General features: G+C 39.3%; 1 protein-coding gene across 1 annotated transcript in view; it reads right to left on the bottom strand.

Moving 5' to 3' along the window:
* Clasp1 (cytoplasmic linker associated protein 1) overlaps positions 1-26,167 on the bottom strand; it is a 269,130-nt gene that overhangs the window by 35,209 nt on the left and 207,754 nt on the right. The window contains exons 30-36 of the mRNA XM_040294156.2: positions 25,657-25,659; positions 23,670-23,833; positions 19,393-19,471; positions 18,400-18,543; positions 9,400-9,543; positions 8,776-8,882; positions 4,272-4,388 (exon numbers count right to left, since the gene is read on the bottom strand). Of these exons, the coding sequence (XP_040150090.1) occupies positions 4,272-4,388; positions 8,776-8,882; positions 9,400-9,543; positions 18,400-18,543; positions 19,393-19,471; positions 23,670-23,833; positions 25,657-25,659 (758 nt within the window). The remainder of the gene's footprint in view (positions 1-4,271; positions 4,389-8,775; positions 8,883-9,399; positions 9,544-18,399; positions 18,544-19,392; positions 19,472-23,669; positions 23,834-25,656; positions 25,660-26,167) is intronic.

Genomic DNA, 26,167 nt, shown 5'->3' on the forward strand with positions numbered 1-26,167 from the left:
AAATGGAGGCACATGCATAAAACTGAGATATGGGCATAAATCACTTAGTAATTTACAGCACAAGATATAAACATGTATCTCTGGGTGATTTGGAATGAAAAAGAGACACCTTTGGTTAGAGTACCATCACTGGACAACTGTACATCTTCCTTGTCAAATCTGACCCCCCACACATTACATAAGCACTCAAGAACCAGTGGGAAACAACGATAACCACAAGAATGCAAGAACTCAAAGAGTGACAACTGGTGACTGAATGCACGAGGTAATGAAAGTGGAAAAACAACTTTCTCATTTTGAAGATGGAAAAAACTAGTTTGGTTGTTACTGGTCTCAAATGTACAAACTTAATTAAGAGAACTGGCACCTGGAAATAAAATACTATTACAAACAAATTTCAAGAGGAGCAGGGCAAATGACTTCACAAGACTGGGGTATGTTTGCCTGTCAGCAACCAACCCCGAAAACTAGGAAGATCCTACATGAAAAAACAAGAACAAAACTACCCTGTGGCTCAAAGTCAGATCCACCCTACTAGGCTCCTGAGAATCTAACTACCAGCTGTCCAACCCAGGAGCTTGCTATGAACACTGCACTCTTCTAGATGCTTCTACACTGAGTTTTATAGTAAAGGTGGATCTTACAAAGATGTGCTACCTTCCTGGACAGACATATAAAAACACTCCGAAAAGCAAGATACACCTGTCCTTCAAGGAAATCGATGTCAGTTGCTGTCCTTTGAGATGCTGAGTAAAACATGACATGAATCAAAAATGTGAAGTCTTTTGGTGTAATGCCATTTGTCAACGAGTGTCCATAGATGTCAGAAAAGTACACTGAAACAGAGAGGACTCTGAGAACAAAACTCATTGCCATCTCTCACTGAGAATAACAAAGACCAAAAATGGGATATACTGATATAAAGAAAGCAAGCATTATTTAACAGTCAACTGAGAACAAGTCAGTTGAAAAATATAACCTAGTTTAAATGTCACTTGTTTCAGCAAAGTTTTCAAGGAAAGATCAGGTGAGTTAGTCTAACTTTCAGAAAGTCCTTAGCTATGTTGAGGACAGTTAGGGACATTCAGAGAATCCTTGGTGTGTGTTAGTAAGTATGGATAATTATTAAGAACTAAAGAAAAGTAACTCTCTGCTCTTCAAGAGAGAGATAATGAAGAAACTAGGCACCTACTGTTAGGAACCCTTCCTAAGAGCAACACAACCGACCCATGCAATCTTATAATTGAAAAGCAATAACTTTTAGTAAGTCCCTACCTTTACCTAAAAACAGAAAAGAAAAGAGAAGGTCTGGACAGATGATGTGGAGAGGTACCACTTCGAGTAGCCAGCTCTCTGCTGGCTGGAGGGTGTAGCAACCCAAGTGTCTTCTAAGGCTGGCTTGGCTTCTGCAGAACATCTGAACTCCTTCCAGAAACGGAAGCTATGTGCCTAAGATGGCAAAACTGGCCCAGACAGGATCATTCTTTCTTGACAAATGAAAGAAAACACACACCCAGACTATATTTGAAGAGTTCACAAAAACACATGCCAACTCAAAGCCTTGCTCTGGTACCAAATGAATAAATGTGAACTTGAACATATCTGCAAGTGAAACTCCATGTATATTCTAACAAAAGGTAGAATAAGAACCTGAACAAAATTCAAGATATCAACCTCTTCTAAGTTCACAAGGTTGTCCCCAAGGCAGTATCTCTGGATATGCAGAAAGCACAACTGGGGAGCAGAGCCCCCTCCCAGCCCCCTTTCCTAGGAATGCTGCAATACCAGCTTACTTCCAGACAAAGGCATTTATACATCTGACCAGTACACTATTTATATATAAAGACTAAGAATTATGACTCAAACAAAATATATATACAAGGTGTAAAAAAATGCCTTAAAATACTTTGTCACAATAATAAAAAAATAATAGCATAGCCCATGCAAAAGTGAAAAACAAAACCAAAAAAACTGAAAGTGATGGATGGACAAGAGGCAGTCTGGCAGAATGTCAGTTTATTATGGGATGTCACAATATTATTTTCCGTGTGTCGCTTCAGAGAATGTTGGCTTTCAGATAAATTCATGTCATGATTCTCAACCTGAACTTTCTTCAAACAGTTCATTTCAGTTTAATTGACTTTACCATTATAATAGCCTCTTTTGAAGATAAGAAAATAAAGGATTCTGCCAGTTAATGTTCCTCCTTATTACTTTTAATGAATAAACCCACTTCAAACAGGACTCCTTCAGGATCGCTAGATTGAGCTTTGAAGTATCTCCTTGGTATGAAGCTAAAATGGTGAGCTCCAGGTGAGAGACATACTGCTTTCCAACCAGGGAACAGTTACTTTCTCTGCTGTTCTATGCTTTGGCTTGACTTGCCTTTCCCAATCAATACTAGAAGCCCTCACTTCACAGGGAGGAAGGGTCTTCCCAGGAAGATTGTTGTCAGGGAGTGGGCTGAAAGCACTTCTCAGGGACAGCAGGAGGGCCCAGAAGCCCACTGAGAAGAGACTCCATTAGCTGCCTGCACCGTGGTCTGTGTCAGGCCCTAGATGATCCCAGCACAAAGTCTTTAGGTCAAAGGCCAGGTCCTGATCACCTGTAAGCGCTCTGATTAAACCCCAAAGTGCTTCCTCAGAGTTCTTTAGATTAGGAAGTTATTCTATCTGTTAATAGTCATTAACCTGAGGTCAGACCATGTTACCCAATACTGCAGCTGAATACAGCTCTGGAATTGTCCTATCAGGAGTCGGGGGGAGTGCAGGGTCAAGTCTCCAAGAAGAAACAAGAAAGAGAGGAAGCTGCTTGCTGAGGCTTTCCTCTTTGTCATTTTGTAGATTAAGGATAATAGATATGGGGACTAAGTGATAAATCAGTGGGGTTTTGGCACAGAGCAAAAAGATAGACACAGACTCCTTTTTAAAGTGTTATCCACTGGTGAGTTAGATCAATATACATTATTTTGTGTTTATGGGAAAGATGATTCTAGGAATGGGATGATTCTAGAGACAGTCCTGTTGGCTGGCTGGGGCTGAGGCTTAGCATGCAGGGCAATATATTGGAAGACTATCAGTAAACTGATCCAAACTACAAGACAAGGTTAACTTTAAAAAGTGACACATTTTGTTAATATTAAAGAGAGCAGTGTTCTCTGCTTGGCTTAAACTTGCATATCTAGAAACAGTCACCACAGGGTTCTCTGAACATTTTACAAGTTACTTTCAGACCTGTGAGAGCTTCAAAAGAAAGATGTGAAAGCATTCTGTTAACCTGTATACCGTGTTCAGTTTTGTTGTTCTGGGGACATAAAAGCAGGAAAGCAAATCTTCTGTGCAAAAGCTATCTGTGAAGCAATTCAAAACTTCAGACTGTTTTTGTTGTTTGCTTTTTGAATCCTCATTCTATCACAGAGGGCACAAAATCTTCTTTGAAAACAGTGACAGCCAGACTGCCTGGTGCTCTGCTCATGTAATTACGGACTTCTGGCAAATGACTGTCTCATCTCTGCACCCAAGAGCCTCTAATCAGGCATCTGTAGTATTACACAGATCCTTCTTGGTCCTGCAGACCTATCATCTGCCTTAATACCTGAGAGAAGCACACTTCCTTCTTCTAGATGCCTAACACTGCCACAGTCAACCAGCATCAGGGAATGTCACTCAGCACTGATGATGGGCTTGCAAGATGACCAACAGCTTTCCTGCCGAGAAGGGGTCATTCTTTAGTGAGAAGCAACAGTGACGCCATCTCTTGGGACTTCTTTCTGGATCTGTGTGCTCAAGAGTATCACCATATGACACAGTACGTGAGAAAGGAAGTCAGTCCATACAGTAACAGAAAGGCTGACGGCCACCTGTGAGGTTCAGGGAAGCGCAGTCTTGTGTGCTCCGGGGTGGAAAGCCTCCTATGCCTGAGAAACCTGCTAAGGAGACTGTTCCCACTCTCAACTACCTTTCCTGAGCTGCTTCTAGGGGCTGAGCAGTGCACTGGGCCAAAATACTCATGAGAGCAGACAGTGATGAATCTGGTCAGGTGATAAAAGGGTCACTGTCATTGTCGCTGAAACATGGTGCATATTAGTTCATGAGATTTGGCCCAGGTCACACACCTGCTCACACTTCTCACCAAGGCTCTACTCCTGCTAGGCTAAGCTGAGGCAGGAATCAAGGTGGAGGAGCTGAGAGGCCTTCCAAAACACCTGAGACGACCGTGGAAATGTAATAATATTGTGACACCTCAGACAAGTTTAACAGGTAGGGTGTTACCTGGGAGAGTAAGAGCGCCTGAGAGTCTTGTGGGAGGGAGCGGTGGGAATGGAGTTAGGCTGAGAAAAGGGAGGTGGGTGCTTCGATAACCCATCGGCACTCCAACCCCACAACCGACTGCAGTGATCAGAAGAGGAAAATCAGAGAGAGAAACACAGAAGGCACAGGGCAGGGGAGGGAAGATGCTACATTCTAAGTGCCTTACACACTCCTCTTTCCTTGAAAAAAGTTCTATCAAACTTAGCTGGAACAAAATTAACACTTCACCATTCAGAGAAAAAGAACACATTTTGTTTTATAGTTGGTCCTTAATTAGACCGCTTCATTCTCTTCTCTGCCAACCACAGGACACATTTACCACCTAAAAGTCACATGAGATTCCAAGTGTGCCTGTGAGAGTTTGTGCATCTGTGAGTCTGACAGTGCATGTGTGAACAATGAAAGAGAGTGTGTGTACCTGCTGCTTGAGCTGGGAAGAGCATTATAAACACTTAACACACAAGAAAATATGGATGTTCAGTTTTGGACAACTCACCAGTTATTTAGAAAGAGGAATTATGGGGCCTCGGTTCAAATGGGACCAGAGTGAGCAGACCAGGGAGACTTAGAAACCATGCTATTCGGACAGAGAGCAACCTGGTATGGGACAGAGTGCTCTGAGGCTGCAATCCAATCAGAGTTCGGAGATAGGCACTTCTTTTTCTAAAAGAATGGCAGAACCTTGTTTGGGGCATTTAGCCTCAGCTGGCCAGTTTAGGAATCTGATTCATCTGCTAGTATTACTTGATATGAGAACTAAAATTCTCACTAAAATACAGGTATTTGTCTTCACTTCCCAAATGTCACTAGCTGACTTAGGCTTGCAGAGACCATGATGGAAATGTCCAAGCTCAGTTGCAATCTAAAGGGTGGAGCGAGAGACCAGGAGGCAGGAGCTGAGCTGGCTGGGAAGTGGGGTGAGAACGTGGGGTGAAGTTCATGGTATGAGGCAGGGCTTCTGTGGAGCAGTCCTGCCTTGGCCAACAGGGGAGCCCCAGCATGTGCTTTTGTTAAGGTTCTGAGCTTTTGTTAAGGTCCCTATTTTATAAGGAAAATACGGTGTGGAGATAAGAGGTCACTGTGCCGTGGAGGGTCTGAAACCCTCCAAGTCACACAGGGGGTTGGGCACTAGAAGAATATGGTGACACCCTTAAGCTGGGATTCTGCTGATGGATGAAAACCAAACAGATGTGCCCATCTGCAAGTACGGGGCAGAGGCTCCCTGCTAACCCCTATTTTGATTCTATGCATGCTTTTGATTCCCTGACAGAAAAATGTAAAATCCACCTAAAATTACTTTCCATTGCCAGGGAACTCAGAGGTGATCCATGCAGTGCCTTTCTGCTCTGCAATATATTTGCCAAGAATGTGCAGCAGTCTGGAGCAAAACCCTCACCTGCTTTGTTTTCTTGATGGGAATGAACTTCAGATAATTTCTGAAGCTCTTTGCAACTCTGTTTTTCATTTGCCATAAAATCATACCACGTAAAATGAGCTTAAACATAAATGTATTTAATAATGAAAAACACAGTTCATAAATCTCACTAAATATCAACAACAATTAGTTGGTAACAGGTAGTCATTAAAGGGATGTTTTACAAAAGTTTAACCTGTTATTGATGGGCTGATAAAAATGACTTCCTTACCCATGATGTTTTAAAACTCTATCAAATTAGATTTATTCACCATTTTGGAAAGGTTCTTTATAATTACCATGATCCAAGCATAAAGTTTTGCACCAAAAAACTGTGAAAACTACCAAAATTCCTAGTTCATTTTGACACTCAAAATTAGATTAAAAATAAATGATTGGTGATAACTTTCCCCTTAAGAATAAAAACCTAGAGCTGGAGTGGTGGTTCAGTGGTAGAGTGCTTAACTAGCATGTGTTGAGGCACTGGTTTTGATTCTCAGCACCACATATAAATAAATAAAATAAAGGCCCATTGACAACTATATATGAATAAAAACATAACATGGTATGGCAGATTTTATTTCAAGAGCACTGCTCAGAAAAATTGCTGAGACTGTGTACTGCAGAGCTTGTTTCTCGCCTCCTTAGAACATGGCAAATACCCATTCTCTTATTAGTGTAAGAATTCACTTCTTTTCCTATTAGACAGTTTGTAGCCTACTTGAGTTTTTCTTATTTCTTCTAGTGCCACAACTACATGAGGCATGTCCCCCACTGCAAGACACCCTCTGTTGTAAGAAAAATAATTTCTCCTATTGAGCTCAAGTTGACTACAGTCATTTGGCTATTTCAGCACTGAATTGCAGGCCTTTTTTTTTTTTTTTTTTTTTTTTTTAAAGAAAGAAGCTATGTAAATAATTATCTAAAGAATTTGTCCACAAGAAAATATGTAGGCCACATTTGGATTTTTAATACTGAATATAAATCTCTTAATTTCTCCCATTATTCTGTAATCCTAACAGTAATAATTAAGATGAGGCCAATTAAAGAGGAAAGGTGAACTGGAAAAGTAAACTAAAATTTTTAATGATTTGAAGATCCATGAAGACTATTTTCTAGCCCGTTCTTTGGGATTCCACTAACAGCCCTCATCAAAGTTTCACCTAGGCTACTAGTATATGGAAAAATAAGATACTTAATTTGAGTTATACCTTGTGGCTTATTACCTGAAGAATGTGACACCCTAATAACACAATAAGTAAAAGATACATGAAATGTATATTATGGAAGAACAGATTTTGCAATTAATGTTGTAGAAGTATAACATCTAGATGAAGGCAACAACTCATAGAGAATGCAAATTTTCTATAAAATTATACTATCAGCACTGGATCCTAGTCATTTAAGACAAACCATATAATTTAGATACAGATCTTAGCATTAAAAAAATAAAAAAATTTTAAAAAAAGCTGGTGGACTCCCATTCTCACCTGGGGAAATCAGACATATGGTTCATTAGTTTCTGGCCTCAACTCTTAATAGCCTGCTTAGAATCCTAACAGCACAGACCAGACTTGGAGATCAGCACATCAGACTTCATTATACTTGTATAATGGGGACATTTGGAGGGATACACATAAGGCAGTAGAAACTATTTCATTTCACCAAGAGAAAAATGCAAATTTGATACACTTCAAAATATTTACAGGGTAACTGAGGAAATGAAGAGGTTCAGTGGTAAGGAAGGAGTTTGTGAGATGGGATCATTTAACAATATAATTTTTAAAATATAAATTTAAAAACAAAGAGGTAAAAACTTAAAGGGAAAATGGTAGTACTTCAGTTTCATTTTAAGATCTTGGTACCAGTAATCCTCAGGACAAAAGCCTCTTGGTTCTTACTGTTAGTGAGCCCAAAGAGCTGGACTTCACAGTGTGTGTGAACATTGCTGGTCCAGAAAAATTCAGACCTCTGGGGCCAAGTTATGGGAGGGAGTCACTAAAGCCACTATACAAACTTCTAAAGGCTCTGGTGAGATGGAGAAGTATTATCTAAAGATGCCATGGCAAAGTGTTTTCTCTTTTGAAGTCACTGTCCTAGATTCTAAGGCCACTGTTGCATGGTCCCAATAGGAGTCTGAATATGCTGATCCAAATTTTCTTTCTTTCTTTTTGGGTAGTGGGAATTGAACCCAGAAACACTTTACCAATGAGCCACATCCCCCGCTCTTTTTAAAAAATAGTTGCTGAGGCTGTCCTCAAACTTGGGAATCCTCCTGCCTCAGTCTCCCAAGTCACTAGGATTATAGGTATGCACCACCATGCCTGGCCATGCTGATGCAATTTAATTCTCAGATTTTAAATCACAATCCTCCAGCCTGGCATTTAGCTTCAAACAGGAGAGCAACTATGCTTGGACTGGCCAAATGGTTGGAAAAAGTAGACCAAACTTAGTAAGGACTGATGATAGAGGGTATCTCTGATTAAATAAACACCTTCAGGTTCTCCTATCACTTGGAGAACGGGTAATAAACTTCCTCATGGATTCTATGCAAATAGTACTAGATGAGCTTCTAGTTTTAAAATTTATAAGTGTTAAACAGGGTATGGTGGCACATGCCTGTCCTCTCAGTGACTTGGAGACTGGGACAAGAGGATTGCAAGTTCAAAGCAATTTTAATGAGTCCCTGTCTCAAAAAAAGAAAAGGTTTGGCTCAGTGGTAGAGAGCCCCCAGTCCATCTGCACCCCCGCCCCCCCCCCCCCCCGAAACAGGGGACTCAGAGGTGCCTTTCTGCTCTGCAATTTATTTGCCAAGAATGTGTAGCAGTCTGGAGTATTGGGAGCATTTAGAACTAGAAGAACATTTAGCCCAAACTCCTCATTTTACCCCTTTGCCCAGGATCCCAGGTACAGGTGGAGCAAAGACTAAGAAACCATTGTCTTCTGAGTCAATACTCTTTTTTAACAATAAATTTAGTCTAAAAATTCAGAAACAGGCTGCACAGACATTAGGGTCCTTTTGTTTCTTCATTTTTGTGGAAGTAAGCTTACCTTGGTGATAGACCCCCATGGGAACAGTTGGTAGGTGAGGTCAGAGGGCTGGTCCTGCTGCTGGGGTGTCGGGAGGGCGTCCGGCCAATTGTATTGCTTGGAGATCCCTGGGGTGAAAGCAGAGTAAGCAAAAGTTATCCAAATTCTTTCTATAGAATACAACCCCGCTCTTCCCTTGGTTTTTAAACTCATGTGTAAATGTATAAAATCTGCCACAATAACTCCCTCTCCCAGAATCACAGGGCCCATTTTGAGTGCATATAAACCAAAAGTGGATACAGGCATTCTTGGAGCTGAATGACTGAATTAGCTGTGCTAAACTAACAGACATGACTGAGCATTTTGCCTCTTTTAGTGTTAAAAGGTAAGAGGGACTCAAAGAATGAGTAAATATGATCAAGTAAAAATTTAACTGATTAAACAAACTAAGAAAAAGGCTGTTATCAGTGTCAGGTTCATTATCCAGGAATATGCCAGGATCCGACATGATCCCACCTTGAGGAATACCACAATATAAAATCAGAGAGAACAAGGCAGCTGGCTCTCCTCTCAGTGTGAATGCTAGATATGGGACACCCAAAGGTCATGATGGGAACTGGGGCACCAACTGCAGCCAGCACTCACCACACTAGTGTTACTGGAGTTCTTGAGGTGGTTATGCAGCAGTTTGGTGGCACCATCCTGGAATGTTTTGGGCAAGGCACCAAGTAACATGGTAAATTCCGGAGTGTTCAATTCAAACAGAGAGATGAGCACAATCTGTGCTGCCTAGAAGAAGAATCAGAGTTAATTTCCATCAAAATGTTAATTAGAGTTGTTTAGTTTGTTTTTGGTAACAGAGATTGAACCCAGGGGCACTTAATCACTGAGCCACATGCCAAGACTTTTGTTTTTTTTTAAATTTTGAGACAGGGTCTTGTCAAGTTTGTAGACTCTCACTAAGTTGCTGAAGCTGGTCTTGAACTTGCAATCGTCTTGCCTCAGCCTCCCGAGCACTGGAATTACAGGCCTACATCACTGTGTTTGACTATAAACTTGATAAACAGATAAATAAAACAATCAAAAAATTTTTAAAAGCTTAAGATTGCTCGATCCCTTTCTAAGAAGTCAGATCTGAACAGGGCTCCCAGTGTAAACTAGAGAGAATAAATTTCTAGATAAGTGGCTGTTCGGTTATCCTAAGAAACTTCCTTCCTTCAACCCCATTTCTCTTGACTAAGCAATACTAAGCAATAAAGAGGAGAGTTTAAATACATCTGAAAAACTGACTTTTATGCCTAGAAGCCAAGATGATTTTGGAAAGTAAACATGGGATATGGGGTGGTATTAAGTAAAAACATGCTCTTTTGCCTTCTGGAAAGTGTTTACTTTTCTTTATTAATTGAGACAACACATTGCAGGACTACTGCAGGACCTGCTGGCAGCATATGGGAAGCAATTAGCTGATAAAAGAGTACCAGGTGAAATCAGGCTTTCCAGCAAGTGCTTTCTGCGGTACTGATTTAGTAGCAGGCAATATGAGTTAAAAAGCAATGCCTGAGCTGGGCATGGTGGCGCATAGCTGCAATCTCAACCACTCGGGAGGCTGAGGGAGGAAGACCACAAGTAAGAGACTAGCATTAACAATTTAGCAAGAGCCTGTCTCAAAATTAAGAAGACTGGAAAATGTAACTCAGTGCTGAAGCAACCCTGGGTTCAATCCCTAGTATACCAAAAAAAAAAAAAAAAAAAAAAGGGCAATACCCAAGGAGAAATTAATTAATTTACAAGGGTCTTGGTTTACAAAAGCTAAGCCAAAAGAAAATTTTGGTAAATACCCTATTGGCATTTATTGATTTCTAAGAGTCAAGAGGAAGGAAAAAAATTATGAAAAACTTTATTGTGAATACAATAACTTTTAAATTCATTTTAATTAAGAGCATAAAGTCTTTTTAAGACTGTAATTTTTAGAACTGCAGTCATTATTTTAAATACTTTTTCCCATGACAGGAAATATTTTATAAAAATGTGCTTGCTGAGAATTCTCTGGGAAAAAGAAATACAAAAAAATACCTCAATGCTTTTACAATGTTAAAATTAATTCTAGGTCCAGTTAGGACAAGATTACTTTTGTGGCTGGAGAAAGAAAAAAAAATTCAAAGACCCAAATCAAAAAGTATCAGTAGACTAAAAGAATAAAAAATTACTTTTTCAGCATTTCAAAAGCATTAATTAAAGCAAAGCATTGGGCAAAAAGCACACTATCTTTTCCCTTGATCTCCAAAGATAGTCAGTAATAGCCTTTTCACCCAAGTTAAATCACAAGTGACAAGTGTACTTTTGTGATACAGGCAAAAAACAATATTACTAGTTGTACTAAAATATACTTTTCTGCATTTCCTTACTAATATATTACATGAAGGAATCTATTTCACAACCAATTTAATGTATTGTTAACATGATTTGTACCTTTGTATAACAGAACAAATTTCAAATATCATGCAAAGTTACCTGTGTATTTAAAACATTTCATTAGATGTTAGGGAAAAAAGCATGCAGGAAAAACTACACTGCAAGGAGAAAGAATGAAAGGACTAGAATTTTAGCAGGAAATAACATCCATATTGACAATTTATTAAAAAAGGACAGGCACTTAGATTTTGAGGACTGAAAATGGCATTTGCAAACTATAAAATGTACCAATGAATTCTTAAATAATATATCTTTATGTGAAATGTGCCATTGTCTTTAAGAGACCACATTTCTTCCCAAAATTATAGGTTATCTAATGCCACTAACTTGATGTTTTTCATGAAGCAAATTGAAAATATGAAGGATCTTTCAGGAATAGGAAGACTGCAAAACAGCAGGTCTAAAAATTATGTAAATTCATGGCTACCTACTATGAGCAACAATTATCTCTGTGGGTAAAGAAAGTGCACAACGGCCAGGCACGCAACGGCTCTAAGCAACTTAGTGAGAACCCTGACTCAAAAAATTAATAAATAAAAGAAGAAGAAAAAAGCGGGGGGGGGGGGGCCCTGGGGATGTGGCTCAGTTTCAAGGCGGTAAGTGGTAAGGGTCTCTGGGTTAAATAAAAATTTTAAAAAAGAAAGTGCACAATAGACTTTTCCCTTCTGACCCCCTACCCAGTCTGTTTTCAATAATTCCAATGTTGAGTTTTAATAAGAAATCAAATAGAAACAGGGAATTCTGAAACTATACCTAATTAGATGTGCTTGTGTGTGTGTGTCTTAGATGTACAGATGAATAAGGCCCAGTTTTCAAAATATAAATGCAAACGATTTTATATAGTTTTTAAAAGTCATTGGTTTATGGTGCTTTCTAAGTAAAATCTTTTCCTAATGAGATCCAAACTCCAGAAATGGCAAGTATCATTTAAGTATGTTCTTTAAAAAATAATTTTTAAATTGAAGTTGTACAGAGATTAAGACTTTTTGGTCATAAAATAAAGTTTCAGAGTGCAGCTGGCTTTTTCTAATGGACAACTCCGGGGCAACTTTAAGGATCAAATGGCAACTTTAGAGGAAATGATTCTCAGTCACATCCTTATAGTGGGATTTGGGGGCAGGATGGGATAAAAGGTTCTTCACATCTTAGTGATATGGTCTGAAGAGAACTCCTGGGCTGCCAACTACCTTGAATGCTGTATACCTCACTGCAGGAAGAAATTCTTCCTAGCTGACAGGATGTAGATGAAGCTTTAGCAAATCCTTCAGTGCTGATATTAATTTGGGGAAACTTTAAATTTGGGAGAAAAAGCAAAGAGTTTTCTAATTTATTAAACATCTCTTTATTGCTGGTTTCAGAGGTTGTTATTAAAATTGCTTCATAAATCACCAAATAGAAGGTATTTCAAAACCTTCAGACCTTCCTCATTTAGTATCTCTCCTTTTCACCATCCCATTGATCCATGGTGTGGTGGTGGTCTACACCACAGTCAACACCACTGTTCTGCTTGAAAGGTGGTTAATCAGACAACATCCCAACATCAACAATGAGACAGGAGCACACACACGCTCACACAGTATTGTATTAATTTTTGGTTCTGCAAAATCTTTCTGGTAACTGGTATTAATAATCTAATAAACACAAACAATGAAGTATGCTGTTTGGAATTAGTACGTGGTTTCCGGTCTACCTGTTTACAATTTTCTTCCAAGTTTCCTTCTCCAGGCCCAGAACAGGTGGATGCTGACCTAGTGGGGAAATCCTCCCCTACTCGACTACGCTGAAGCGGGGACTGGCAAACAGGAAAGTGGGAGGGGAGGGGATCAGAGAGAGGCAGAGAGTGCTTAACCAAGCCGGCTCTAGGCTGGAAAAGCAATCTGGCTTCTTACATGAAATCACCCAGGCACATAAAATCAAAAGTTGGGAATAATAAGAACCTGAGACCCTCAATCATTTATTCAATGATTCCAAACCTTCCTGGAAGCAGGAATACTCTTGTTTCATATGATGAGGTGGAAATTCACAGGTCAAAATAAGGCTTGAGAGCTGTAATTAAGTGGAAACTGAAATCTGATGATCAAACCCTTGGCTTTTTGATCAGGCTCTGCTGCCTGAGAGATTTTTTTTTTTAAGTCATTTAGAAATTTCAACTTTAAGGCCATTTGTATACTTTTTCTGTTGTAGCCAACAGCATCTTTATGCTTCCTAGGTTTCTTTGTTCATTTTTCGAGTCAACACGCGGGGGCTAGGACTTACCAAAATTATGGAAGAATAGGGTCAACCCACTGAAAGAGACACCAAAGCCTTGGTAGGCAATGTGAGGAGGGTGCTCATGTATACACCTACGCAATCCTCTCCCCTATGTGGACTGTGGCAGAGAGATTTTGTGGATATAATGAGGCCCCTAATTGGTTGATTCTGAGTTAAGTCAAAGGGGAGAGTAACCTGGGTGGGCTTGATCTGATCAGGTGAGCTCTGACAAGGCTGGAGAGATTCTCCTACTGGCTTTTAAATTTTTTCCTTAACTATGAAGATGAGTTTTGCTGAACAGCAAATTCATGGTTGACGGTTTTTCTTTCAGCACTTTGAATGCTATCCTACTGCCTTCTGTCCCCCAGGGTTTCAGATGAGAAATCATTTGTTAATCTTACTGAGGATGCCTTGGGCATGATGCCTTCTTAACTGCTCTCGGGTTTCTACCTTCAGCTTTCAACAGTTCCATCTGAAGTTCCTAGGGGTGAATCCTTTCCTTTCTCCCTCTCCTTTAATTCTTACTCAGAGTTGGAACTGCTTAAGTACAAAGATTAAAGTTTTTATCAAACTCGGGAAGTTTCTGGACATGATGTCTTCAAATATTCTCCTGCTGATTAGGAAGTAGCACATGTCCTGGTGGGCAGCATGCCACAAGCTGTGAATGGCCCCTGTGTGAAAGCAAGAAAGCAGGCTCCTCAGTCCTACACCTGTGAGAAACTGCACTCTGTCAAGAACAGAGCCTCAGATGAGATGGAAGCCGACAGCAGCTGTGTTTCAGCTTGGTGAAAGTCTAAGCAGAGGACCCAGAGAACACATGCCAGACTGCTGACCTACAGAAACTGAGAGGTCATAAATGTATGTGGTCTCCAGTGACTAGGTTTTATGGTAAGTTGTTAGGCAACAGAAAACGAATGTAGAAGCCAAAAGAAGAGACTATGACTTTTCAAGTATAGCTTCAAAATGTCATTTGAAATGAGATCATTTCCCTGTGGGTGTTTGTATTAGTTTATTGAATATTATTTTACTAGATGCCTACTGCGTTAGTCAGCTTTGCATCACTATCACAAAACACTGAGATAAACAATTTATAACAAGGAAAGGTTTGTTCTGGCTCCCAGTTTCAGAGGTTGCCGTCCATGGTTGGTTACTTGGCCTGCTTGCTTTGGGCCTGTAGTGGCACAGTTCATCATGGTGAGAGAACACGGCAGAGGTAGCCTGTTCACCTCATGGTGGCCCAGAAGCAGAGAAACAAAGGAAGTGACCAGGGTCCCAATATCTGCTTCAAGGACAACCCCCGATTACCTGACTTCCTCCCACAAGGTCCCATCTAAAGGTTCTACCACCTCTCAATAGTGCCATACGCTGTGAACCAAGGGAGTCTATGGGGACATTCCAGATCTAAACTATAACTCTATGGGTACTATACTGGTGCTCAGCATGGAGGGTGACCAAGACAGTCTCCAGTGTTCAACTTCCTCAGAATTCTTTGCTTAGACACGTTGGTCTGCTCTCTGCTCCCAGACAAACCTCATCTTTTCAACATCGATACTGCCCTTCTCCAAAGCTCACCACTTAGGAAAATCTCCTCCATATTTTATGATGAAAGATGAATCCTGTTCTCTAAGAAGCTTTTCCTAATCAATGCAACACGCATTGAGTTGACAACAGACAGAAAACCAAGCAGGCTAAAGGAAGACTTGAAGGGTCCCAACCACTCAGACTGGGCTCACAGTCAACAAAGGGAATTAGGGAAGGCTCTAGGGAACATCGAGGCCGGGCCTACTCCTGAAGATACTGAAGAGCTAGGCTGAGCAGAATAGAATTTGTAGTAATCAGGTCAAGACTACTTCGGCAGTCTGTATGTCTTGAAGTTCAATTCCAGGGCAATGGTCTAAAATAATGGGCCTCAGCTCTGCATTAAAAATCAAGATTGCAAGGACCCTAATCAAAAAATTTTAAAAAGCTCTAGGTACAGATTCTACACTACATCAATAAAATCAGATTGCCTAGGAGTGGAGACCAGAAATCTAGGGTGATTTTAACTTGCAGCCAGAACTGAGAACTATTGATCTAAAATTTCTCAAATTTCTCTTAAGGGGCTGAGGAGGCTGTAGCTCAGTGGTAATGTGCTTGCCTTGCATGTGTGAGGCACTGGGTTCGATCCTCAGCACCACATAAAGATACTGTGTGTTCACCTACAATTAAATAAATATTTTAAAAATTTTTTTCTCTTAAGATCAAGACTACTGTACCTAAACCAGAAACTAGCTTTAAGCTAGATCTAAAGGGAAGGAAGCAGCCCTCACAATGGGATGAGGGAGAAGCAAGAATGCAGTGGAAACAGCACACCAAGGGAGACAAGTCTTTGTGAAATAACAGCAGATAATGCAAAATAACTAAAAATAAACTGTAGATTATTCAAACAGTAAATGGACCATGTGATCACTTGCAATAAATCTAATTTTCTAGTCATATTTGACCTGTGTTAGTATTAGAATAAGCTGCAATTCTAGAGCCCCAGGCTAAATAATTCAAGGAAGGAAGTTCCTACAATGTCCTGATTAGAAAAGAACAATAAATCCTAGTTTAGATTTTCTAATGTGCATTTCCACGGCAAGTAGACATTAGGTTCAAATTTGGTTACTCGAAAATAGGCCCTAACTACAGCAAGATGCAAATCTAAAACACATTTAGGCCCATGTAGGAAATACTTAGAAGGAAGATTTGCCACTAAAGCACATCCTCACACTGATACAGACAGCTGTGGTCTGAGTAGCTTTCAAGAGTCCACAGTAATTGAAGGTTTGGTCCCTAGAATGGCACTACTAAGAGGTGGTTTACCTTTAAAAAGTGGGGCCTAGGGCTGGGGTTGTAGCTCAGTAGTAGCTTGCCTAACATGTGTGAGGCACTGGGTTCGATTCTCAGCACCGCATATAAAGATCGATCCACTGACAACAAAAAGTATGGAGGGGGAGAGGGAGATGGGGGGAGGAGGAAGGGGGAGGAGGGGGGGAGGAGGAGGAGGAGGAGGAGAAGAAGAAGAAGAAAAAGAGGAGGAGGAGGAGGAGCCCAGTGGGAGATCCTTAGGTTATTGAGGGCATGCTCTTCAAAGGGACTGTGGGTCCCTAGTCTCCGTCCTCCTGTTTTGTGAGATATGTTCTTCCGTGTGCCTCAGCCACGCTGTGATGCATCCAAAAAAGGGGCCTCAAAGGGCAAGCATCATGCCCTGAACCTCTGAAACTGTAAGCTAAATAAACCTCTTCTTCTTCATAAATACCCTGTTACATATTTTATTATAGGGATGAAAAGTGGACTAACATGCATACAGATGTGTCATAACTAAAGAGAGAAAGATAGCAACTGTTTTTGGAGATTATAGGGATTGGAACCAGGGTTTGAGCTAGGTAAGCACTCTTCCACTGGGCCACCTCCCTAGCCCGAGCAACTTCAATTTTATTTAAGCTTTTTGTTTTCAATCCTGTGATTTTAAAAATTACAACAGAAATATCTGTTCTGACTTTTAAAGCAAATAAAATTTCAATTACTGTGGACTCTTGAAAACTACCCAACTAGTGTATTAAATGTTGTCAATGAAAAAAACATTTTTGATAAATGTTATGATATTTTACAACAGGATCATGAATGAAAAAAAATAGTTGGTATTAGATAATAATTTGAATGAGTGCTTTAAAAAGATTTCCCCTTGTTCCTTTGACAATGAGCAAGTTAGTTTATTGCTAAGTAACAGACAGTGAGAATTAAATGGACCATGATCCTTCTAAAGAAATCTCTTAGATAATTCTTTGGTTCTTCTCTTTGAACTCCCAGAGAGTTCAGTGTCTGTTTGCAGCAGGAAATGCACCAATCATGCTGAACATTACTTAGGATCACTCTTCCCTTTTCCCTGTCTGGATCCAGGTGATCCACATTTTCCATCCTGCTCCAAGGCCAAAGGGCTACTGGTAGGGATGGCTGAGGAAGAAGTAGATTACAAAAGAAGAAAATGCCAGGTTGTGAGTTCACACAAATAACCACCTTGGAGTTCTGAAGGCAGAACTGAGAAATTTGGGCTTTAAAAAGCATGAAAAGCAAAGCTTTTATATAAAGTAAAAGTTTGTAACAACCACGTGTGGAAACCCAAGCTTTGGAAACACCCCTGATAAGAAGAGAATGAGGACAATAGCTATAACAGCCCCAATATGAACTCACACTCTGACTGTAGTGTCAGAGACTGATTAAATGCTTTACTGTCATCCTTTTAACAGTCTGTAAAGCAGATTAGTTTACAAGAGAAGGAGTAGTAGCCTGTGCTCTACCATGTTATATGCCTCTCAATGTTATTTCAGAAGAAGCAAATATTTCCCTTGAGCTACTAAAATAACAACAACAAAACAATGTGTTGGTATCAGGTGTTTCAAAAATCTGAATTCTGTCCCCACGCCATCCATTTCCCAAATCACAGACAGCATGTTCCAAATGTGGCATATAACTAGATGTTTATTTGCTCTTCTTAAAGTGAAGAATCTGTTCTATCTTATCAAACTTTTCAACTATAGGCACCCTACTTTACTATCAGGCACCCCACAGCCTGCTAGCCTCAGAACTACAATTGCATCTTCAAAGCACAAGTCAGACTGTTCAGTATTCTTGAAAAAGACACTAGACTGCTAGTGCTTTCACATCATAAAATGATAAAAATGGACACCTGGGAAACCACCAACCCATCAGATTTTTCTTGTGATAGTCAAACACTGGAAATGGACATAACAGGAAAGAGAAGAAGAAAACCTTGCTTTTCATAGAAAAAAAGTGCTTGTGTGTGTGTGGGGGGGGACAGTTTGCACATTTCTAAATGAATTTATGGTTTCTAATACATGCCTAGGACAGTCTGTAATTATACTTTAGCTCTCTTGGTCATACCTTTCTCACATCTGAACTCTTTGGTTCTGTTGTCCAGGTAATGATTCTAGAAACAGCAAGCCTCGTCTCGCTAGAGTTTACAAAATCTGTTGGGTCCATCTGTCTGGCCAGAGACTCAATGTATTTCAGGATTGCAACTTTGACCTGAAAGACCAAATAATTATAAGCATCAAGTATACTCAACCAATCTTTAAATAGAATTCATAAGTGGTGGCCACAGAAAAGTAAACACCATTGAGGGGGGAAACTCCCTTCCTTTGTCCTAGACTTATACTTCCACATGAAATGACATCCTAATCCTCACAAGTGCTGCCGGACACTTATAGGGCAGCTCTGCCACCAAATGAGAGGGCAGGCTCAACTCTGTAGTTAGTTTTTCACACATTCCAGGCCCTGTCCGTTGAGGCAAGCTCGTTTTCTACTCTTTTATATCAACTCGTCAAAAGGGTGTTCATTTATTAGGCCCAAAGTGAAACCTCAAGACAAATTCATGATCCAGGAACAGATGACGAATATGACTACATACATCTTCCCTCCCTGTACAACAACAAAAAAATTTAGTCAAGTTATTATCAATAAGATGATTTTCCACATTTTAGAGAGTGATAACATTAAAGAAATATTCCAACAAGATGCTGATCTCAACACATCAGAATGCTTAATTTTCTAGTTTAAATATTAATTGTGCAAAAGATTACTAATGCCCAAATGATGGTGAGGATGTGGAACAACAGAAACTCTCATACTTTGCTGGTAGAGATGTAATATGTTATAATCATTTTGGCTTCTAAAAAAGCTGACCATGCCTACTTTATGAACAGCAATTCCTTTACAAGGCACTAAACCAAGAGAAATGAAAACATGTCCACAGAGTGGAAAAGGAATATTCACAGACTTCCTAACTGCTAAATATGAGTCATGTATTAAAAAAGTAAATTTTAAGCAACTTTTTGAGTTTCTGGGGTTGAACTGTAATGACAAATAGATACTGACCTTGAGGTTTGGAGTCTGAGTTTGATCCACAATAAATCTCATCAAAATGTTAAACTGTTGATCAAATGGAAAGGAGTCCCTATATTAAAAGAAAAGAGAGTGCTTGCTTTTAAAGATATTGCAAAAAGGAATGTCAAACTACATAACAAAAACATACTGTTATAAATTAATATATGTAAATGCCTATTCACATTCTTTAAATAGTACTTTTCGTTTTGCACAAATATCAAGTACATGTTTATATGGGAAATTTAAGAAAAGGAAAATCTTATACTAAAGTTACACTAAAGTTACTTTGAGTAGCTCTTTTAAAGATTAAGACCAAACAGCAAACAAGGCAGTAAGGAAGATTCCTCCTGTCCTGCTCAGGGTCATCCTCTCTTCACTCCAGCTACCTTTCTGAATGCCGCTTACCCGAGAAACAGTTCCGATTTCCCAGATCTTATTTTTACAACCCCACTATGCTGCTTCCAGGTGACCTGGCTTAAGCCAAATGTCTGTTTTCTTTGTCCTGGAAACTGCCTATCATTCTATTTTGGTCTGACCACCATAAAAGAATGCCTGATAAAAACTCAGAGACAGAAATTCCCCACCCAGCTCAACTCACACACAGAAGCCTGGGGCCCAAGGAGCCCCTTCTCTTGTTCCATTTCTTGCCTGTGAATGACCCATTTCTCAGTCATTGTGCATCTCTGAGCCAATCAAAGGGCTCCTGGCTAGTGAAAATCAGTGCTCTCTCCCTTAAAAGTGGCAATTACTAGTACCAGTTAAAAACTACCTAATGGAGCACTATGTAGATAACGCTGATGGGACTTCTACATTAACAGGAAAGATAATGCAATCGGCAAGTCCTATTACAACTGAGGCTGAGTGGTTACATTTCTTTCTTTGGAACCTTTTAGAAACCTTTCCTAGTCTATAGAAGTACAGTAAAATGAATAAAAATGTAGGTGTGAATCTACAAATATTTGAAGCAAATAATATCTATGATCTCAGAATTGTTATGAAAATTAAAATAAATGATATAAGAAAAATATCAAGTTTCATGAAGTGGTGCATATTAGGTGCCACCATTATCAGTATCATAATTACCAACAGAAAGCAAACCTGACCCTCAGCACCCTTTTCTCTCATGTCTATCTGCACCCTGGAAGTTCTGAGGACTGCTTCTGGAGACCAAGTGCACGTCAGTTGTCAGTACACCCAACTTAAGTGACTGGTTGACACACTGCACACAAAATGCTGCTCCCTGCTTGTGCAGCAAGGGGATGAGTGGAGAATATACTTCAGGCACTGGTGTGTTTAACCCGGAAATGCACCCTGTTGTTAGCTCAGCCACAGAGAGGAAACTCAGGCAGATTAGCTCAGGTCTAGAATAGGCACCTCTGAGCCACCACTGAAAGTCCCTCCAAATAACCACTGGATGGTTCCAGATGAACTTCAACAGCTGCACAGCTCAGCAGCTGAAACAAAGAAGGGAATCACAAAAATACCCTAGGGACTCAGAACAAGTCTACTGAGATTAGATTTTGTTTTACGGAAAGGGGCAGCTATGAAAATTAGAAAGAGGACACACTGTATTCCTTAATTACCAAAGTTTAGTTTGCAGAATATTATAAATTATAGCCTATTTGGAAATAGTACTTTTAACTTTATAGAAATCCTAAATTAACACATCCTTATGTAGAAAATAATAATAATTAAAAAAATGTCCCAAAATATATACTGAAGTTACTTTGGGTAGCTATTTTAAAGATTAAGACTAAGCAGTAACCTTTAAGAGTATAATCTTAATCCATTAAGTCCTAAATTTTCAGTTCTGCAAATGTAACAAATATTCAAATATTATTTCAAAGTTATCATAAGTAGTATATTTGTTGTTCAGTTTAAGTATTTATAGGTGTCCCACATCTGGGTCAGTGGGACAAAACGATTAATATGTCCATCATTCCTAAAAATCTGAAATGGACCTTTCCTTCATAAATTCACTTGATTTAAGTGACCCAGAGATCAGATATGGCTCATACATTTTGTTTGGCCTTTAGAGGCATAAGAAATGTGTTCCCAAATCTTTATTTATGACCTGTTTTGAAAACTCTGGTTCCACTGGGCCCACATCCCACAGCCTGTCAATAACTCCCTTCTCATCACTCATTTCTACCAGCTGTATCAGTCTATCAATTCCTGGCCACACCTTCCATTGTAATGCTCCCTAATTCCATTAAATTTGATCATCCAAAGAGAGAGTCTAGTTTGAAAGTCTTATTCTGAATGCAGCATGTTACTTTTGAGTTTACAGGAAATCAGAAGAAAGGTATTTTATAACAGTACAAATTAGAAGGTTAACCAAAAGAAAAACCCCTGGCATCAGAGTATAGAGGGACAAATGTGTGCAAGGCAGCCAGAGTCCTGCACTATCTGCATGGATGGGGACGGGGAAGGGCATGTGCTGTTGTTAGTGGTATGAGCTGGACACAAAATAAAGGTACAAGCACTACTTCTACCCCACACACAGGAAGGGAGGACACATGCCTACAGAGCAGCCTGGAGTCACAGAAGCAAAGAGAGGAGCAATGATCAAAAATCCTGGATGCTAATTCCCAGATGGCCACTAACACCAAGTGTGAGCCTGGGCAAAGTAGTCTGCTTCTCACTGATGATATGAACATCATCTTTAAGGTCCTTTGTTTAAAAATTTCTATTATTTCAGTTTATAAATAATAACTGGGTCTTATAAGCTGAATATGGTGGCATATGTCTATAATCCCAGTGACTTGGGAGGCTGAGAAAAGAGGATCACAAGTTCGAGACCAGTCTCAGCAACCTAGTGACACCCTCAACAACTTAATGAGACACAGTCTCAAGACAAAAGGTGCAAAGGTGCTGAGAATGCAGCACCTCTGGGTTCAATCCCCAATACCAAAAATAATAATTATTATCATTAATATTGTTATGGGGTCTTATAAAAGTTAATGCTCTGAGGGCTGTGGATAAGCGCAGTTAGTAGAGTGCTTGTCTTGCATGTACAAAGCCCTGGGTTCAATCCCCAGCACCACCACCAAAAAAAAAAAAAAAAAAAAAGTTACTGCTTTGATGATAATTTTCTGAGTGATCCAGGAGTCATTCATTTATTTATTTATTTTAAAATTTATTTGTTTCTTTGGTGCTTTACCAATGAGCTACAGCTTTAGTCCTTTTTGGTTTTTAAGACAGCATCTTGATAAGTTGCTAAAGGTCTCACAGTTGCTGAGGTTGGCCCTGAACTTGAGATCTTCCTGTCTTAGCTTCCTGAGTCACTGAGATTACAGGCATGCATCCCCGTGTGCAGTTCTGTCTATCCATTCATTTATTCATTCACTCATTTTTATTTTAGCATTAGGAATTGAACCTAGGGACACTTTACCACCAAGCTATACTACCAGTCCGGTCCTTTTTTTATTTGTGTGCATGTATGTATGCGTATGATGCTAGGGATTGAACCCAGGACCTTGTGCATGTGAGACAAGCACTCTACCAACTGAACTATATCCCCAGCCCTGTACTTATTTTTTGAGACAAAATCTCATTAAGCTGGCCTCGAATCTGTGATCCTCCTGCCTTAGCCTACCAAACCACTGGGATTACAGGTGTGTACCACATCTGGCTCATCTGTTCTTAATAAAAGATTCATTAATCTGATACATCTCTCTCCATTTCCCACCAGATGACAATGTCAACATTATTGCAAAGTGTCTTCTGAGAACACTTAATTCTAACTCTTGTATACTGAAGATCTGTAATAGCACAGACAAGGGAGAAGAGGCTTCTGAACATAGTTTTTAATTTTTTCTAAGCCTTGTAGCTTCTCTTTCCTCATAACAGCTACAAGGCTTACAACTGTTGTAATGTTTATCAAGGAACCAGTTAACTTAAAGACAGTTTCTGAACCAACAGCATCTCAACATCATACATTGATAAATTTCCAGTGTGACTTAAAAGAAATTGGTATTGAGAATACTAAGAACTTCAGAAAGATATGTATATTTTAAACATTCTCTTTAAATATTTTATACAGGAAAGATAATCATTCTCAAAGTTTTACATGTGTCTAAGGCATTCACAAAATACAATGCCAAGTCAAGGTTGGGACATGTAGACAAAAGTCAACAAGAGAACTTGAGAACTGAGCAAGAGAGAAGAGATTTGAGTGGGTGACAAAGACCATGAGTAACAGAAGCCGTTGCCAAGAAATCACAGTCGAGACTTGTAACAACATGGCTGAGCCCCTTGACACTCACCTTGTGACATCTAGGGCCTTCTGAACTTTTGCTTGCACAGAGCCAAGTAAATCTGCTCCCATTTTCTTAAGTAATTGTGTGAGAAGGACAAAAAGCCAGTCTTGCAAGTCATCCTTATGAATTATTATAAAATCCACTAGAGTCTCCAAGAACATACTGAAAACCTGAACACAAATGAAAACCAAGCATTTCACATGTCTGATTCATGATTTTCTCCAAAGAGTAGAAAGCATTAAAAAGGCCCATGCTATTTTACCCAGACTCTCATCATTTATGTGAACACTGTTAACAACCGCTCATATTGCAAAGGCAAATGCATTGTGGAAAATGGAGAAAGGAAAAAGGACTGACACTTACTCTCTGTTGTGAATTCCACCGCAAACCAGGCCATGCAACAAAACAAATTCCATGTTAGTCACAGTGAATATAATTTTCATGCAGTTTCTTTAAAAATCCTGAAAAAGCTACAAACTGATAAAATACTTGCTCCTCCCTCAATATTAGCCTATAAAAGTTAGTACAAAGAGGAATGAATTTTTCTGAGTTTAATCCTAGAGGCTTTTTTTTAAAAAAAAAAAAAAGAGAAAAAGAGAGAGAAAAAACTCAATTGTCCTAATTCTATACTATTCTTGCTCATTATTGAGTATTCATGGTATAAGATACAAAAAAAAATCCATTCCCTATTGTGTAGCTATTGCCTTTCATCTTAATCAGCTCTTTTGAAGTATGCCAATTTCAGATATTATGAATAAAATATTATAATAAATGATAATGACAGTTCATGTAATTCTTGTACTGCTGTGTAATTATCACAGATATCTAAGGTGAAACAGTCCACAGTGGAATATCTGTGAACCAATTTCAGAGAGATTAGTAGCACCGTGTTTCCCTACCTCTTCAGTGAGCCTTGCTCTACTGGGACAACCCACCAATCACACACCTCCTCGTTTCTAGTGCAGCAACTGTTCACCACCAGGGGTCTCCAGTGAGTCAGCTCAGGAAAAAAAAAAGCCAGTGGCCCTGGCTGTGGGATTCCTGGCTTCTCTCACAGACAGCTAACAAATATCAACTAAACTGAGACCTCCAAACTCACTGGACAAGAGCCTTCTGATGATAACAAATTTCCTTCTTTATCCTCACATTCTGCTTCTGAATCAGCAATCTAGAGGTAACAGGTAACAGAAATTTCATCAATGTTCAAAACCATCTAATATCCCTTATGGTATAATTCTTACGAAATGTATTATACTTATGCTTTAACTCTTATTGCTTTTAACATTACCTTAGAGAAAAGTGTGCAAAGATTATATCTTTGAATTTCTATATGGCCTCTAAACTTGACCTCTTTTGGGTTTTATTGACATTGTTAATGTTATCCTTGTTGTGAAGGTTTTCCGGGAGATTTTTGCAGGGGCATAGAAGTGGAGCATCACCCTGTATTCATTCCCTTTCAGTCTTGTGAACAAAAGGCAAGGGGCCTTATCTGGTTTTTCTGTATCTCTGGCTCATAGCAGGTACTCAGTAAATACCAAATGATTGGATGGATGAGGGTGTGGGTGGGTGGATGCTACTTTAAGGACAATTCCTATAAGGAAGCAAGGATAGAAAAAGAAGACGAAATACAGCTGGCTGGAATTTCACAGTATTATAGGCTGCCTTCTTCCAGCAAGAATTAGAAGAGACCATTTTTTACTAGGGAAACTATAGTGTAATATGGTTAATCCTGCAAGTCAGCATTTAAGATCTGCTTCTGCTGGTTTAGAGTTCCATCAATATCTATACTTTAGTTTCATCCTTTATCCACTTTTGAACTTTCCCTGTATCTTCATCTTTCCATCTTCTTCCTCTGAACACATCTAATAGCCTTTAAAGGCTTCCTCCCAAACAATGGTATTTATTTAAAATCTAGACTCTAAGTAATTTTATAAAGTGTCCCTCTCTCTGCATTTCCCCTAGAATGGGCCCTGTCCCACAGTCATGCAGGTACTCTCTTGTCAAAAGGGCCCAGTGTTTCTTTTGGCCCCCAGGAGGTGGGGGCCTCAGCTAATGGTGACCACCATATAGCAAGTTCTTGGGAACAGCGATATTCTATTTGGAGATATAACCTGGTTTTCCAATGAATTCATTCAATAAATACTTCCATTTTCTACCTTGTCCTATGAGAACAAATACTAAAGTTCACAAAAATAATTACATAAATATTTTTTTCACTACAACAACTTTTTAAAAATGCACTATATTATACAATCTTCCATTCTAGCACTTGGCCCACTATTTAGCTAAAAGAGGGACACAAAAATTAAAATGTTTGTTGAATGAATGAAATACTATTATCTGATTCTCCTTCCATGAAAGCTTTCACTTGAAGCTTGAAATTTGTGAACATTTAAGTTCTGAAGAATTCCTTTTTATTTTTTATTTTGCAATATTGGGTATTGAACCCAGGGTGTTTTTGTTTTTAATTTTTTTCTGTAGTTGTAGATGGACAGAATGCCTTA

The sequence above is a fragment of the Ictidomys tridecemlineatus genome, chromosome 7 (assembly GCF_052094955.1).
Source record: "Ictidomys tridecemlineatus isolate mIctTri1 chromosome 7, mIctTri1.hap1, whole genome shotgun sequence".
In the NCBI taxonomy this organism is placed as follows: domain Eukaryota; kingdom Metazoa; phylum Chordata; class Mammalia; order Rodentia; family Sciuridae; genus Ictidomys; species Ictidomys tridecemlineatus.